This window comes from Hibiscus syriacus, unplaced genomic scaffold (assembly GCF_006381635.1).
Source record: "Hibiscus syriacus cultivar Baekdansim isolate YM2019G1 unplaced genomic scaffold, ASM638163v2 tig00110684_pilon, whole genome shotgun sequence".
Lineage (NCBI taxonomy): Eukaryota > Viridiplantae > Streptophyta > Magnoliopsida > Malvales > Malvaceae > Hibiscus > Hibiscus syriacus.
This window is the reverse complement of record NW_024062824.1, coordinates 1,814,431-1,832,262: the sequence shown is the minus strand read 5'-3', so window position 1 is coordinate 1,832,262 and position 17,832 is coordinate 1,814,431. Positions and strand designations below refer to the sequence as shown.

Sequence of the window (17,832 nt, the reverse complement as noted above, 5' to 3'; positions counted from 1 at the left end):
TCAAAATAAAATTAATAAAAAACGTAATAAAGCATAGTAAAGAGAAGAAGGGTCGATCTGCAAGGACTTCGGAGCTTCTGATGTTGATTTGCTTTGATCTTGAAAAAAATAAAAGGAAAAAAGGATGTTTAAAATTGGAAAGAACAAATTCAAGAGTTGAAAGTAAGTAAAATTTTAAAGAAAATTAAATGAATAAAAATAGCTTCAAGCTTCGCTTCGCCTCAAATCCAATTGATCATTGAAAGAGATTTTATTCTAGATTCATGCCGGTTGCAGTCTACAAGGCCCAACCCTTGTAACTTACTTTTCTCTCTGATAGACCAATATTCCCAAGTTTATCTCCAAAATTCAGTTCTTATACTAACCATTGCTATCGCCTTTAGAACAATGTAGCAATAAGTGTTGGAAAAGTCCATGCTCAGATTATGGTGTCTAAGTGAGAATTGAATCCGATGTCGATTCACCTTAGCGGATTGCCGCTAAGTTTTTTCTAGGAAGTTGAATTACGAACAATTGATCCTTCCTACAAAATGGAAATCCAAACAACATTCAGTTGGTAGAGCGCAAGGCTCTTAACCTTGTGGTCGTGGGATCAAGTCCCACTGAGGGCAATTCATAACGGAGGTCTTCCACGGAAGTTGCTCTCAACCTGGCGTTGGGGGCAGCCTACTACCCTACCTCCCCCTTACCCCTTCAGCTAATTTTTTTTTTATTGTCAAATCAATATTTCATAGAGTCCCGGAATTGAGTCATCGCTAGGCCTTTGGCTAATTAAAAGTTTAGCTAAGCATGATCAAAATCGTACATATCATTTTTTTAAAAATAAAGTAAAAGAAAACAAAAATTTAAAAAGAAAAGAACTTTAATAAAAACTTGAGAGGATTTTATAAAACATAAAGAAAGGAGTACATGTTTAAGCAATACTCAAAGGGTTATTTATAGTTTTCTAAAACCCTAAAGATGGAACAAATAAATTCAAAATAAAAAGATAATCCAAAAATAAAATAAATCTCCAGAGTATTTTAGATTTAAACTTAATTTCTAAGATAAATCTCCCTAAGATAGCTATGGTTCCCCACCTTCTAGATTAATGCCAAACTTGATCTTCTAGAAGTTGCCACTGATTGGATCTTTTAGAAACTATCATGTTAGACCGCGTCATGCCTATGATTCTAACCATGATTCTAGAAAATAAAAAAAAATGTAAAATTGTACCTTTTAATGTTGCCTTAGGAAAATAAGCTCCTACACAATAATAAATCAAAATAGATGAATCTGTAGCATAAAATAAACAACAAGGAATTTTTATCAATAAAATATGTGCAAAGTATATCACTCATCATGCCATGACATTGTCTACTGCATCATCAGTTTTTTTCAGCTTCTGTTGCACATCATTTGCTACAGTTTTGCATGGCTGATGCTATATTGGATGCTAGTATCAAACACCATTTGGGCGATAAAATTTTCATGGTAAAATGGTAATAATGAATCATCGTCCACTTTTTAACTCAGTCATTACAGTCGTCCATCCATACCTTATCTAGTCGTTCATTTCAAAAGATAAGATAAAATCTTATTTTCATCATTTTATCTTTTCACCCTAACATTTAAACTCCCACCAACAACACTATTAAATCATTTTATCATTTCCCTTTCCCTTTTCATATTCTCCTTCAGTCGTTACCCTCCTAAAACCTTAAAGGCCCCATTTTTATTCTTGTTGTTTCTTCATTTTCACTCTTCGTTTTTTCACACCAAAGCTTTTATACATGGCACCCAAAAGGAAAGTTGTCGTTAAAGCAAGTCGCCAAACACTAACCCCACTACCGCGAGCATTATCAGTCCATACCTTGAGTGTTTCTGTAATATCCCAAATTTTGGACTAGCACCAAAATGTAAATATTGAAAATTTAGTGGCCTGAGTAAAAACTTTGTAAAAGTTCATGAACCAAAGTATAATTTTCAAAAGTTATATATTTGATATAAATATTTCATATTTTTCTTGCTTGGATCATTGGTTCGATGGTTAGGGTGGATGAAGGGGAAGTTGAGTTATGATGGCTTAAGGTTGAATTTTGAAGTTATTAATGTTGTAGATTCATTTCCAAGCATGTGTGGCGATTAAAACCAATTGGAAATACATGTATAAGGTTTCAACTAAGGCTAGTGTTTGTAGGAAAGTTTGATTTTGGATTGAATTTGATATGGAAATGATTGAGATTTCATGGGAATGTTATTAAGAAGATGAACTCATGCTTGAATCAAGTCCAAAAAAAATACAATTCCTACACTTTGATAGTCGATCCTAATGAATAAATTATGGGAAAAATATAAAAAATTTCCTAAGGATTTGAAATGGTATAAGAATGATTCTACATACTTTGAAATTTGATTTGGACCAATTTCAAACTTTGTTAAGCTATAAGGACCTTTTCACATTTTTTGGAAATTGAAGGATTGAGATACAATTGTTTGAAAGTTGGACTATGCTGAAATTAAATGTTAGAATGTTGATTTATGATGTTAGAATGTTGAATTTGATCATTTTGGAAATTTAGCAAACTTTAGGGACCAAATAGTAGCTGATGAAAAGTTTGGATTTGAAATGATAGTTTTGTTAAGGTTGATATACTAGGCTTAAAGGCATTATTTGGAAATTTGATCATGTTATTTGATATTTGAGTTTGAAGTGGATGACAAATGACCATTTTGAATAAATTGGAAAAAGTTGAATTAAATTCTAAATGAATTCATAACGAGTAGTTGAAGTGTAATTTTTGGTATGTTAAAATCAACATTGATGTTGTGAAGTGTATTTAGTATCGAATGGATTTCTTATGAATTTTTATGGTAGAATATTCCTATGTTAGTGTATTACTAAGATATGTTATAAAATACATATGTTATGTATATGACTTTTGTATAGATTCTAATCAAAACATAATCGAAGCGAATAAAAAGTAAAGGAAAAAGTACAAGGATAAAGGATATCGACACTAAAGGTTTTGTAGTGAGGCATTTAAGGTGAGTGTATTCTTACTTATTTTAATTGTATATGATTGAAGAAGACTTACAATAAGTCAACCTCGAATGATTTTAAAGGAAAATACTTAAATCATATTATGGTATATTCTATAATCTTTTCTAAAAACGTTTATAATGATTTTGGTATGAACTATCTAATCCACTAATTTATGATAAATGATAATTGGGCATATTGATATCATATCTATGAATATATTGGATATATGACTAAAATATGATGTCATTGTATGATGCATTGAGAGTTTTAGGTAAATTGGCATGTCATGAGGTGCAGTGATTATATGGTATCTATTGATACAAGAGGTACATTCATGCACATTTGATACGACACCTATTGTACAAGTTATATGAGACACTTTCGAGTGTAAATTATTTACGAGGCACTTTCGAGTGCAATTGATATATCAGGCAGCAGTGAGTACATATTGCGCACACTCGACTAGACTCGGGTACCATGTCTTCTCATTAAATGTACATTGAACTATGAATCTGAATATGTGAAAGTACAATTTACATGATTTGAACATATGAAAGTACAAGTTATATGGTTTGAATGTTAGCAAACGTTTTAACCTGTACTTTGATTTAGCATTGAATGCCAAAATTATTTATATACGAGAGATGTAACTTTGACCGGTAATATGATGAAAAAATGACTTTATTAAGTCAGTTTTATATGTTAAAATATTTTTATAAGATAATTGTACTATTTTGATTATTTATGAAGTTTTTATATTTTTAAATTGCTTTATTTTTTTATAATGCTTCACTAAGTATATTTTTAAATTATACTACTTTTAAATTGTTTCATGCTTAGGTAAAGTAACGGAAAAAGATGTGGAGTGAGGAGCTTAGCGGGCATCACCTTTTGTGAAATCAGATCTATATCCAGTATCAGTAAGACATCTATTGATGTTTTTGATATTTTCTAGTTGGCATGTATATTATATGTTTTGTTGTCTCTAAAATGTCAATTATATATATGTATAAATCAGTTTGTCAAAATCACTTAAAATTTTATTAATATGGACGATATTAGGTATAATTAGTAGTTTGAATGAATATCATTTTACTAAATTATATTTGAAATGCTAATTGATTGAATTTTGAATTAGCCAGTTTTATTTATAACATGAAACATTATTGAATTGCCTAGTTGTTTCCTGTATTATAATTATATTTTTTTTTTGTTAATTAGTTTTGTCATAAATGTTAATTTTGACAATTTTAAAAGAAACAAAATTTTATCGAATTTCAAATGGGAAATGTTTTAAATGATTAATGTGACACTTCTAACTCATATTCGAGTACATATATAGGATTGGGTTGTTACGTTTATTTGTATTAAAGCTATAGGTTTAGCCTATTCTTAATCTAAACTGAATCTATTTTATGTTAAAAAGTTTGTGCATGCCACTAGGATATCAATGTTATTGATATGGTATGGTTATGTGATTTGGTTATTGATGTTTCTCCTTATTAATTTATAATTAAATTGGGTCAGTTTTAGATGTGGAAAACTGACAGTTCATGTCGCACGATCAATCAAGTAGTTCCGTAGGGAATGATAGTGGGAGTAATGAGGTAAATAATAAATACCCCACTTAGTCTTAATAACAAGGAGCATCGATACAGGAGGGACTGCCTGTGCAAGACCACTGAATATTTTTTTAGACTTTAGAGGCTATCTTGTCACGATATCAGCCACCTCCACCTCCATCTGCTCCTCTAGATCCTCAAATTTCAATTGCAAAGGAATTAATGAATTTGGTGTCTCTATAGTTCAAAGAAGAAGTTGAAGAGGGTTTGGTAGCAGCAGATCTGTGGCTAAATGATGTGAAAGTCATGTTAGAAAGATTTCACTATAGGAATCCATATAAATTAGACTAATTCGAGTCATTACTTCGACGCCAAGCTCGTATATGGTGGACTAATATGACTATAAATGTAACGCCCCATACTCAATCCTGGACTTCGAGCTGAATACTTGAGCGTACATTAGATTCCAACAGTGTTGGACAGCTAATGATCCACATTAGGCACATTTCGCATAAGCAAAAAAATTAAAATATCTTATTATTCATCACATACAATGTTCAATGGAACTAATATGCAATTGAATCTCAATTAAACATGCAAACATTACATTTAAACTTTTAGGGGTATTTTAGTCATTTCAAAACACATAATAAATCAACAAATAAATTTTCCCAATTAAGGTCACTACATGTTAAACAATGTCATAAGGAAGGAACACGCAAAATTTCTTACCAATCGGACATCAAACAATCACCTAATTGATTATACAAGATTATGGACCTAAACGTAAATAGGCAAAACTTTTGTACCAAACAATGACATGGAAATGAGGGTTACATTATATAATTATGTGTGTTAACGAAGTGATCACTCAAATCTCATCAAATTCTAATTTAAGAGTTTATGTAATTAAGCAAATCAATTCATGGGTTAACTTGAACTCACATAATTATTCACGGGTCAAATTAGAATTTAAGAATACTTTAGACCTTTAATGAATGTATTTTCACCTTTTTCCATTGAGAAAACTATGAATGGATCGATCCTTTCTTGAAAGGGATTCATTATTTTCAAAAGTGATCGATTCTTTCCCTTAAGGGATAAATCGTTTTTTCTAAAAAATTGCAGATTTGCTATGAACATGCATATTTGGTCAAGTAATCACCCAAATAATAGTAAACATGGACTAGGAACATTTTGGACACTATTCAACCATTTCATACATGTGAAAATAAAGGTGTGTCATGCTTTCTAACACAATTCAACACATTAATCAAGGATTTGTCACCAAAAGTCAACAATTGTATAAAAGTTCATTTCAAGCGCAAGTCACCTACTCATTTTTGGCATTTAAGGTCCTTTCATGCAACCTAAGAGTCTAACACATTTATTTTACCAAGTTGCACTTAACAAAACACTCCAAACACTTTTTTAGGGTCTAAAACAACATTTGAGTAATCTCATGCTTCAAGCAACGAGTTCATATTTATAAATCCAATGTCAACAAATCAAAACAACATCACATCCCAAATGTAAATCCACTTATTACAAACCAAAATCTAAAATTATAAGTCCAACAAAGTGGATAATAGGTATAAGTCCCAAACATCCCCAAATTACCACAAAAAGTTTCAAAAAACCACATATGTATAGCTTTATGTCTGAGCCTTGGTTGATCACACCGATGCCAAACTCCTCGCCCCTAAACTCGACTCTAGTCCTCTTAAAAATTTTAACGAGTGTGAGCTTTAAATCCCATTGAACTACTAACATTCAAAGCAATGCACATAACCAAGATAAAGATCAATCCTATATGTTCATACATAACTTGTTTTTTACTCTATGCATATGATTCAACATTTAATACTTGAATGATCAACTAATATTTTCCAAATCACTTGATTTCCAGATTAAACAAACTTCAAAGTACCATATAGTTCAAAAGCAATCACAAGCACACATGCACAACTACCTTCCTTGACAAGTCACACAATCATACACATTTTTCCATTTAAGATCAACGACTTTTTTTCAAAACACTACTCACTCATTGGATTAATGGACTTCATACAAATTCCATTTTGATTACATACTCGCCTAGATCTAAAACCACGAATTATAGAGTAAATTTAACACCCAACCTTACCCCTTATATTTTCATAGCAATGCTCAATGTACCATCTGAACCCTGTATAATCCCGAATCACTCACTAATACAAAACACATATAGTAATCTTTCCTAAGCATGCCTTTTATATCCAAAGGTCCTATTAACAACAATAGCCAATTAATCCAATTCACCAAGAGTGTTGTCAATGAAGCATAGTTTTCACATATCCATTCAAATACACTTTGAAACACACTTACGGATTTGGTTGTCATGATCAACCCACATAATTGGAAAGTGAGAATGTTTAGCTCATCCAATTCACATTCAAATTGTATATAGATTTTCACAAAACCATTTCCAAAATCCTATGCATCATTTGCAACACATCACATTCACAATTTACATTATCATTTCCGACGCAAGTGGCATCATATGTAAATCTACATAATCCATATTCCATCATCATAAGTAACCAAATAACACAATATATATATTGAAATTACAATGGAATACTATACAACCTCAACCTTGAACCATGTTCATTTCCTAAGAATGAGAGTCACTCACCTCGTTGTCCGAAAACTGAAAATGCTTCCAAACACTACCTCAACGTTCAACAAACTCAAAGCTCCAAGTTTCCTCAACCAACAACACAATAAGAATCTTGCAAAGGAAATTAATAAATCAAAATCTAATCTGAAACAAATCAAAATCCTTTATTCCTAAAACATAATGCAAATGTCAAATACACCGAAAACCTTACTGAAAGGTCACTCCGGAAGCTCCAACCCAAAACGTATGAATCTCAACACTAAAGATGATAAACAAAATCTAGAATCAATATATAACCCAGTTAGAACTTCACAAAACAATATCTACAAACCTAAATTCCTGGATTCCCAAAAATACCGAAAATTGACATTATTTTCAAGAAATCAACATCCAAATCATTTGTGATCGAAAAACTGATTTAATATGGTTATAATCACTCAAAAAATAACTCAATTTCATTATGAAAACCCCAAAATCAACTCAAGAAATCAGCACATTAATTAGCTCTGAAAATCAATTAAAATCTTAGAAATCCTTTCAATTAAATAAACAATTCAATAGAATCGCTAACACTTAGTCACTAGCCCTAAATGCTTGAAAGAAAACCAAGAAAAAGATGCTTGCCTTGCTGGAAAATAGATTTAAATTTAGATCATCAATGGAATTGCATTATGATCGAGCTTTAAAAATAAGAGAGAAGAAAAGAGAAACTTGAGAATTAAAATCAAGATTGAGATTAATGAATTTATAAATATAGAAGAAAAAGATAGAATTGATCAGCTTGTTTGGGATAAAATGGGGGGTGGGGGATAGAGGAAGTTACGGGAAGTTACCAAAATGCAAATAAGAAGGAAATTAAAAGATTGTGAATGAAAACAATAGAACAATGAAATATAATTTAGATTAAAATGAATATAGATGGAAAATGGTAAAAAGGGGAAATTAAAACATTTTAATTTAGGAGGAAAAACTCTAAACATAACCTTGGTATAATTGCTTCATAGACTTTGGACAATGTAAAAATTTACAAAATGATCACTGAAATCATAATTTCCAATTCTGTCTTCGGTCACCAAATCATTTAATTAAACTTTCATACTTAAAATTAATCATTTAAAATCACTTAAAACCTTTCCAAAATAATTTTAAAACCAAAATATACATTTTAGAATTTCTTCCTTTTTATCAGAAATCTAGAAATCAACTTGAAATTGACCCTAACTACTAGACCCAACTTTAGACGTTACAATGAACGTGCCTCCAGAAAAAGTTACTTGGCAGTTCTCCTAGAAGAATTCAAGAATAAATATTTTGGGGATTAGTTTAACTGTCAAATGAAGAAGGAATTCTTTAGTTTAATGTAAGGCAATCTGACAGTATATGAGTATTAGTGTAAATTCAGCAAATTAAGCTGATTTGTAGCCGAGTTGGTTCGCATCAAAAGGACAGATGTGAATGGTTTGTTGAAGGCTTATGTCTGAGACCGAAGGAGTTAAGTTGACATTGAATTTACATGCATTCCAAGAGGTAGTAAACAGAGCCAAAGCCTTAGAAAGAGCCAGAATGAAAAGTTAAAGAGCAGAAAGTTCAAATAGTTAAAAGTAAATTATAAAGTAAAATAGGGAAGAAGGGTCAGTCTATAGGGATTCGAAAATTTCTAAGTTAGATTTGATTTGAGGTTAACCAATAAATATGTAAAATAAAAGAATTAAAAAGAGGGGGGTTTGAATAATCAAGCTACTAAATAAATAAAATAAAATTAAAGTAAAAACAAGAAAAATGAGAAAAGTAAATTATAGAGAATTAATTAAGATGAGAGATAGCCTCCAACTCTGCTTTTCTTCAATTCGTCTCAATAATTGAAATAGATTTTGCTTTGGATAACTGCCAGTTATAGTCTACAAGGCCCAACCCTTTTAACTTGCTATTCTCTCTAGTGATGTAATTTCCAAAGTCAATCCTTGAAATTTAGGCCTTGATTGGATTAATATTGAATATCGATATTAAAGCCAATGTTGGTTTAGGAACTGAAAAAGCTCGTGCTCTCCCAATGGGAACCGAACCCAATCTTGATTTCTCTTAGCGGACCGTCGCTAAGTTTGTTCTTAGGGAATTAAATTTTCTGAAAACCAACTCTCCTCGCCAACTGTAGATCACAATGTCGATGAAGCCAATGTGCACTCTTTGGATTGAAGCTATCGAGAAGTTTAAAGAAAAGGATGATTTCCTCTCCTTGTCTTCTGAAAATCAAGAAAAAATATGAAGATATGAAGCACTTTTGTAATTCTCACGAGATCGAATCGAGTCGTAAATAAACTATCGACTAAGAAAAAGTTGGCCAAGTATGATAGAATTCATACTTGGTGTGAGAAAGAGAGAAAAGATGAAAAAGAAAATAATTTTATTGAAAGAAACTAAAATAAATAAAAAGTCAAAATCAGTTCTATATTGAATTCTGAACATGTCTCAAACTTTAATTCTAGAGGGTATTTATAGCTTTGAGATAACCTAATGAAAATAAAATACTAACTCTTAAGAAAATTAAAACACATAATTCCTAATTAATAACGAACTAAATATCCTAATAATAAATAATTGAAATCCTAATTGAAATTCTAAGCAAAGAAGAATCCTAATAACTAAATAATAAAATCTCACATGTTTGAATTTAATTACAACTTTTAATTCCTAAAGAATTGTGGTATGCCAGTAATTTATCCTTTGAACTTGTTGAATGGAATATTCTATTGAAGTTAGTGTCTACTTGGTCTTTTAATTGGAGTTGCCGTCAACTACTCCTAAAAAATAAGAAAATTTGTTTAATTTGCCCTTTAATTGTTGTTTCTTGGAAAATATAGTCCTACGTAGATTCGAACATAAATAACTCAAATTTGCATTATAAAAGGAGGTAACACGAATTAATTAATAACAAAATATTAACCAAATAAAGTACTCATCATCCACCCTCTCTTTCCTACACTCGCCACTTTCCGATGATTGCTCTAGCGATGAGATATCAGTTTGCTCTGACGATGAAGTTGGTCCACTTTCCTTACCTTTTACCCCTTTATCTTCCCCATGACGATTTATCAAAAAATCCTGTTTCCACCACTCTAACTTCATAGCACATGTTTTTCGCAACGATTTGCACCATCTCTTCTATTCTCATAACTTGGTATGTTGCCACTAACATCGTAACCTTCTCGCAATCCTTGTGGTGACTTGTGTTCTCCCCAAGTGCTTCAAAATTTCTCCATAATTCAGCAATCCTTTTCAAGGTAGCATCGTTCCAGCAATGGAGAAGATCTCCTGAAACCTCCAGCCAAGTTGCTCTATCTGCATTGTTTAAGGACTCTGATCAGATGTTAACCTTCACGCAAATCTCTTTCAGGTAAGACCACTCAAGATCCTCCAGCAACAAGAACAAGTCCTCATCTTTGATGGATATTAAAAATGTTTTGCCTCCTAATCTATGAATTTTTATGTCCTCGAGTCCTCACTGTTGTAACCTAACCATAATACTACTAACACTGCAAACAGTCGTCGATACCCCTATCAAGCACATGCTCATGTGGCCATCGATCCTCCTCTTATCCTTCACCATTTGTAAACTAAACTCCCCCTTTTACTGCAGGCTCTTCCATGTTCGGTCGCCTCTTCTCATATCTTGCATACTCTTCTACACGTTCTCCTCTATTATTGACCTTTGCAATCATCACTGGAATTTTATTGTCGTAAATTATCAAATCATTTAGTCTTTCAATCGATCTTATCGCATCCGATCTATTAAAACTCGTACGAAACCAAATCTTGTCACACCCTCTACTTCGCTTACTTGCAACGACCACACTCGTGACTTTACCACGCCTACCGAATAACTGCCATAATCCCTTCCGGTGCAACTTAGGGGGCAGGTTATCCAAGAAAAGAGGAATGGGGATATTATATATCTACTAATTTCTAAATACATGGGTTGATATCATATACAAGCATACAAAATCCTAAATGATTGCAGGTTCCACTTTGGGTAGGAAGTGGAATGCAAGCGGACCGAATTAATGGACGGCGTGACAATGGAAAAGACTAGAACCTAATTAATATACAAAGCTATTAAATTCAAAGGTCACTATGGCACTACATTCATTCACACGCACGCGCGCGAATATATATTAATCTTTAAAGTAACGTAATTTTCTAAGATAAGATCAGAAACATCGCACTATCTTCATCTTGGAAGTTGGAAATCAAGTACTACTAATTGTACCGTTCAATTTCCGTGCCCCGATGGAGTATGGACGTGGTGGATTCATTTTTCTATTTGTTAAATATGTATACTTTTAAAATTTTAAGAAACACAACATAAATTAATTGTATACAATGATGAAAGTAACTGACCTAGAAGCAAAAATTTATAAAGATATTTTCGAGCTGTATAGCACCATCATATACGAACCAAAATTCCCCAATTTTTTAATGAACCCTTTGCAAGTGTATCGTGTTTTGATTATAAGCACACCTTTGTGCTTAATATTCATAATTTTATAGTAGGAAATACGAATTTTAAAAGTTTTATTAAAATTTTAATGATGCAAAGTAATTGTATTCTAAGAATGTGAGATAATTATTAATAAATATATAAAAATTACTTAGATTATTTAAATATTTTAAAAATTTGATCACTCCAGTCCCCACTATCTATCCCTAAACACGATGATTATGGGAGGATTGCCCTGAATAGAAACAGTAATTTTCGAGGAATGCATCGGTACTTATCAGAAAATGGGTTGTTGTAAAGAACAGATCACACAATAACCTATTTTCTAGATTCATATGAGGTATATTCGATGGAACACTGTACAGATCCAAGAGAGGGGGCAAAGTGCAAAGAAGGGACCCACAGTTTCCGTACGTGATCAAGTGCTACGTCCAAATTTGAGGTGCCCAAAAACTCAGCAACCCACCAACACTAGCATCAATTTCAATAATATTCTTGATCAAAAATCACCCACCATCTCAGTCCTTTTTCTATTATTGTTCCATAGAAATTACAATTCTATTTCGCACCACTTTGCAATTTCATTCCATATTGGCTTTACGTATATGATTTTCATGAAGGAATAACGAAGTAGAACAACAAGAAGAGAGAGAGAAACAATGGAGAATGAACAATTGTCCTCAAGGAGGCCATCAATAGGGTTTCCTCTTGGTTTAGCCCTTCTTTTGGTCTTTTTATTTTGCATAAGTGCTCTTCTTCTTTGCTATTTCAACTGGAACAAGCGTCGGAATCTTATCTTTGGATCATCCGATCAAAACTGGGACGCCGACGATGATGATATTGAATCAGATGTCGTCGATCATTCATCGGAGCTTCGAGATTCATCTACTATAATGGTACGGTAGTTTTTCACTCCCGTTGGTATTCTTTTTACTTGCAATTGTTGTACTGATATTTTGGTATTTAAAACAGACGCCAAAAGATAAAATTGTAGGGCAAAGCCTGCTGGTTCTGATGGCAGGAGATAAGATCCCAAGGTTCATAGCAATGGCTTGTCCATGTGAGCCACCGAGAACGAAGAAGATAGCCATAACATTATCGAAACCTCCGCCTCTTTCAGTGCCATTTCACTATTCGTAAAAGATTAAAACTAAGAGTCCGATATCCTACTGACGATTCAAACGTCACGTTGGCATTACTTGCAATTAGTATATTTATACTGATCCATTGTATATTTTTGTGATTTAGAACTGTATATTAATTGTTTACGTAATTCACCGATGTTTCAAACAGTCAAGAAAGATGTAATTATTTCTTTTCTATTTAGAACTGTATAGTTGGCTCAATTTTTTTTTTCACGGCAAAGATAAATTTTATTAATAAAAGTAACATTTGCTCAAAAGCCAAAAATTGCTAATAACATCATATGATAATAGAGTTGACTCATTTCTAACATTTAAGATAACATATAACTTCATATGTTGGTAGTTTGCACTAACCTCAAAGAAATATTATTCTTTATTAATCTATACACTTAAATTTAATTCAATTTGTACCAATAGAAACTATATTTGATTACCAATCTAACCACATAAGGCTCACTTTTTAATTCAACTTGTACAATTTATATTGAATTTTCTAATCTAACATACAATATCTGTTTCTATTGCCTTATTTTATAACCTAACATCGATTAAAAATTCATATCTTTTAGTATGCATTTCGAATTTAATATTCGTTTTCTATAAACAAAACTAGATTGACTAAGAATTCAACTATATAAGAATCACCTTCTAATAATTTATATAGAATTTATGGTGATTTTCTAAATATATTGTAAAGATCACAAATTCTATGCATAATTTATTATTTTGCATCTTTGGCTTATTCACTAATTCCCTTATCTTCTACATACAAATTGAACATATATGCATGAATCATAAAATCACATAACATTTAAGAGTCACTTCTTATCATAATAGCTCTATCACTGGCTCATCCCAAGCCAATGTTTCCACATAAATAAATCTAACTATGCACTCGCCTTATATGCCTCACTAGCAAACCTTTAATAGCAATATAAGCCTCACTCATACACTTTTTCCTTAGCTTTAAGTTCGCTTGATTCGATGTCAATCACAACCTATACGAACATCATTTACAAAACACATATATTTCAAAGCACATGTTAGTATCTTACTAACATAGGTGCACACACTACGACAAAAATGTTATATAGCGGCATTTTTCGCGGCGTTTTAAGAGTAAACGCCACTAACTTTAAACATATAGCGGCGTTTACATTTCAAATGCCGCAAAATGGTAACTTTAGCGGCGTTTTTATAAAAAAAGCCACTATAGACTCATACTTTAGTGGCGTTTTTATACAAACGCCGCTATAGACTCATACTTTAGTGGCGTTTTTATACAAACGCCGTTATAGATTCCTACTTTAGTGGCATTTTTATACAAATGCCACTATAGACTCGTACTTTAGTGGTGTTTGTGTTTACAAATGCCACAATAGGCTTGTACTTTAGTGGCGTTTGTGTTTACAAACGCCGCAATAGGCTTGTACTTTAGTGGCGTTTTTGTACAAACGCCGCTATAGACTTGTCTTTAGTGGCCTTTTTTTACAAACGCCGCAAGTTGCTTCTTTAACCCTTTTTCATTTTTTCCCCTTCACCTATTTTTCCATTCACACTCCCCCTTTCTAAAAAATAAAAATGTTTCATCTTCTCTCCTCCTTCTCGACTTTTGACTCATTTTCGGTTCTTTGATTTGTTTCTTGTAACCATGTTTCTTATCCTTCATGACTAATTACTTGATTTTTGGATTGCCTAGGTCCACTTTGCACCGAGTTTTGGGGAATGGTCAGGAGCGTTTTTCAGAATGTGTTGCTGATTTTGATTTGTTTCAACTATTAATCAAATCGCGTTCCCCTCTTTATCGATCTTCTAATTTGATGTATATTAGAGTTTTTTTGTGATTCGTGTTTCTTTTTTTATTAGATTTTAATCACTCGAGAGAACTCCTGATTACTTTCCAAAAATTGGAATGAACATATATATGTCAGTTGTGCGAATAGAGTTATACATCCTCTTCATAATTAGGAATTTTTTCAAGTGTATGGTTACAGTATGTCGGCTGTACGAAGATGGAGCGGGAGGATGTCCTCGGATAATGTTAAGGGTTTGGTTTTAGCTATTTCTTCCAGTTTATTCATCGGGGCAAGTTTCATCGTTAAGAAAAAAGGCTTGAAAAAAGTCGGTGCTTCTGGTGTCAGGGCAGGTACTACAATTTATCAAATGTTTACTTCTTTTTTGATGATTTGATTTCGGATTTCGTTTTTTCTTCTTTAATTGGAAATTGCTATTAGGTTTAAATAAGTTGATGTGTTGTAAGATTCTGTGAATAATTGTTTACGCAATTTAGAAAATGAATTTGAGTGAAGTGCAAGTGATGAATATTTATTTGACCTTTGAATTTAATTCATCAATGCGAGAATTAATCGATTTGAACTCTTGTCAATCTAGTATGTAAGCTTGTATTTAGTAAACTAGTCTTCATGTTTTTCTTTTTCCTCATAAAACTAATTATTTTTGTCTATCAAATTGCACTGGCCTTTTCATTTGCAACCTTTTGATGGTGGGTTTCAGTGTCATCTTTGATTGTATGTATCTTCTAACTTATTGATTATGAATTGTTTACGAAATTCCTCAATCTGTCCAAGTTTTTGTATGCTGAAGTTTTGCATAATGTGTGAAAGAAAGATACAATATGTCTCTATTGAATGAAATTGATGAAAATGATATGTTTTTGATTTTTCAAACTTCAGATTTTCTTTGGTATTGCATGTATGTATTGTTCCTATTGATCAAAGTTTTTTCTATTCATTACAATTCTGTGTTTATTGCATGAAATTTCCTGCTGCATGTGCAATTATATATACATATAATTTTTGTATTTAATGAAATTTTTTGAAAGTATTTGTTATAATTTAGTGATTCTTCGCCTTTTTGTTCCTTATGAGGAGTTTTTGTTGTTCTTATGCATGATGAATCACAATGACATTAGTTTTTCTGGTTCTTACACAGGAGTTAGAGGGTATTCCTACTTGCTTGAGCCACTTTGGTGGGCTGGCATGATACCAAGTAAGTTTTATGGGTTTCTCATTGATAATTAACTCTATCTCATGTATTTTTTTTCTTCCTACTTGCATGCTTACACCCGAATGTTCAAGAAGTTATCAGACTGCAGTCTTTTTAAATACTAGTGAGATGGTCAAGTTTTTTTCATTATGATTCATGATTTTAGAGGAAAATGTAGTTAATTCTAATTTTTAATCAACTTTACAACAGTGGTCTCGTCGGGGAAATTGATAGTTTTGCTGCTTGTGCATTTGCACCGGCCATACTGGTCACCCCTCTCGGTGCTCTCAGCATCATTATCAGGCATGGGAATTTGTCTCACAAATTTAGGTTTGGCATTTAAGTGTTTATTGTTAATCATCACTTCTGATACAGTGCGGTACTTGCACATATCATTTTACGAGATAGGTTACATACTTTTGGGATTCTCGATTGTGTTTTGTGTGTTGTGGGCTCAACAACAATTGTATTGCACGCTCCCGCTGAACGTCAGATTGAATCCGTAGCAGAAGTCTGGGCCCTTGCTACAGAGCCAGGTTACTTTTTCTTAAAGATATTGTTGTTAGCTCATATGGTTTTTCTTCTTGAAATTGTTGTACTACAGAATAGGAAATGAATGGACCATATTTGATATTTTTTGCAGGATTTTTGTTTTACGTGGCTCTGGTCATAACAATTGTCATTATACTTATATTCCACTTTTTTCCACAATATGGACAGACACACATTATGGTTTACATTAGAGTATGCTCTCTCGTAGGTTCTATTTCGGTATGCATAAGGACTAGGCTATTGGTTGCTTAATTCTGTGTTCGTTCGATTGTATTGTCTCCCCTCATATTGTTGTTTTTAAGAGTGTTCTTTGACAGGTCATGAGCGTTAAAGCACTCGGTATTGCCTTGAAGTTAACATTTTCAAGAATGAATCAACTTGTGTAGCCGCAGACATGGGCATTTACTTTAGTTGTGGTTACTTGTGTGATTACCCAAATGAATTATTTAAACAAGGTAATGGTTACACATGGTCTTTTCTTCTTTTGGTACTCTCTATTTCCTAAAATGTCTAGATTTGTGCTTTTCTTTTGATTACTTTTCATGCCCCTCAAAGAAAATGAGACGAAAGGAATGTTGGAATGAATGAAAAACGATCCGAGAATTTTTTTCATTTTACTTCAAAATCTATTTCATTTACCGCCGAAATGTTTCTTGTGGATAATTTTTTTGGTGTTCATAATCATTAATTTAAACTTTAATCAGTTGAAATTTATCTATTTATTATTTTCTTACTCCAAATCAATGTTCCTTTACCTTGAATTTGTGTTGCTGATTTTAGCTAATTTAAGACTTCAGTTTCACAGTCTGATTCCTTTTTTTTGTTATTGTTATTTTGCCTTCATAATTGTAGGCACTTGATACTTTCAACACAATCGTTGTTTATCTCATATACTATGTTATGTTTACGTCACTAACCATTTAAAACCATATAGGTTATATTTATAGAGAACTTTTTATTCATTACTGCTATGTATCATTTAAAACCATATTGGTTAAATTTATAGGAACTTTTTATTCATTAAAGTTATTCTTGTACAGCTGCTATACAGTGCCTGAAGAGGAAGAGATTATATGAACAACAAATAGAGCAGCTTGGGAACTTCCAGTTTCGTATTCATGATCAAGTGACTTGATTTTTTTTCTTCTTTTTTAATGTTTTAACTATTCCCTTGGAGGTCTTATTATTATTATTATAACTATAACATTACTTAATTGTATATATCAATTTCCACAGATGATAATGTTAGAATGTGCTAAAGCCACAACTGAAACTGTAGATGCATTGAGAATTGGAGTTGCTGCAATGAAAGCAATGCAGAAAGCAACGTATGTATTCCGTTAAATTCATCATATCATTACCATATCATTGATGTTTGTTGGCCT

The 17,832-nt window shown here is 32.2% G+C and overlaps 1 protein-coding gene and 1 pseudogene across 1 annotated transcript; both read left to right on the top strand.

Moving 5' to 3' along the window:
* The first annotated feature begins 12,340 nt into the window (after positions 1-12,340).
* Positions 12,341-12,887, top strand: LOC120138350 (uncharacterized protein At5g65660-like). Its single transcript, XM_039153839.1, has 2 exons — positions 12,341-12,640; positions 12,717-12,887. Exons 1-2 carry the CDS (start codon positions 12,404-12,406, stop codon positions 12,882-12,884), a joined length of 405 nt encoding a protein of 134 aa, XP_039009770.1. The 5' UTR covers positions 12,341-12,403; the 3' UTR covers positions 12,885-12,887.
* A 1,997-nt stretch (positions 12,888-14,884) lies between these two features.
* On the top strand, positions 14,885-17,371 carry LOC120138349 (annotated as a pseudogene).
* The last annotated feature ends 461 nt before the right edge of the window (positions 17,372-17,832 follow it).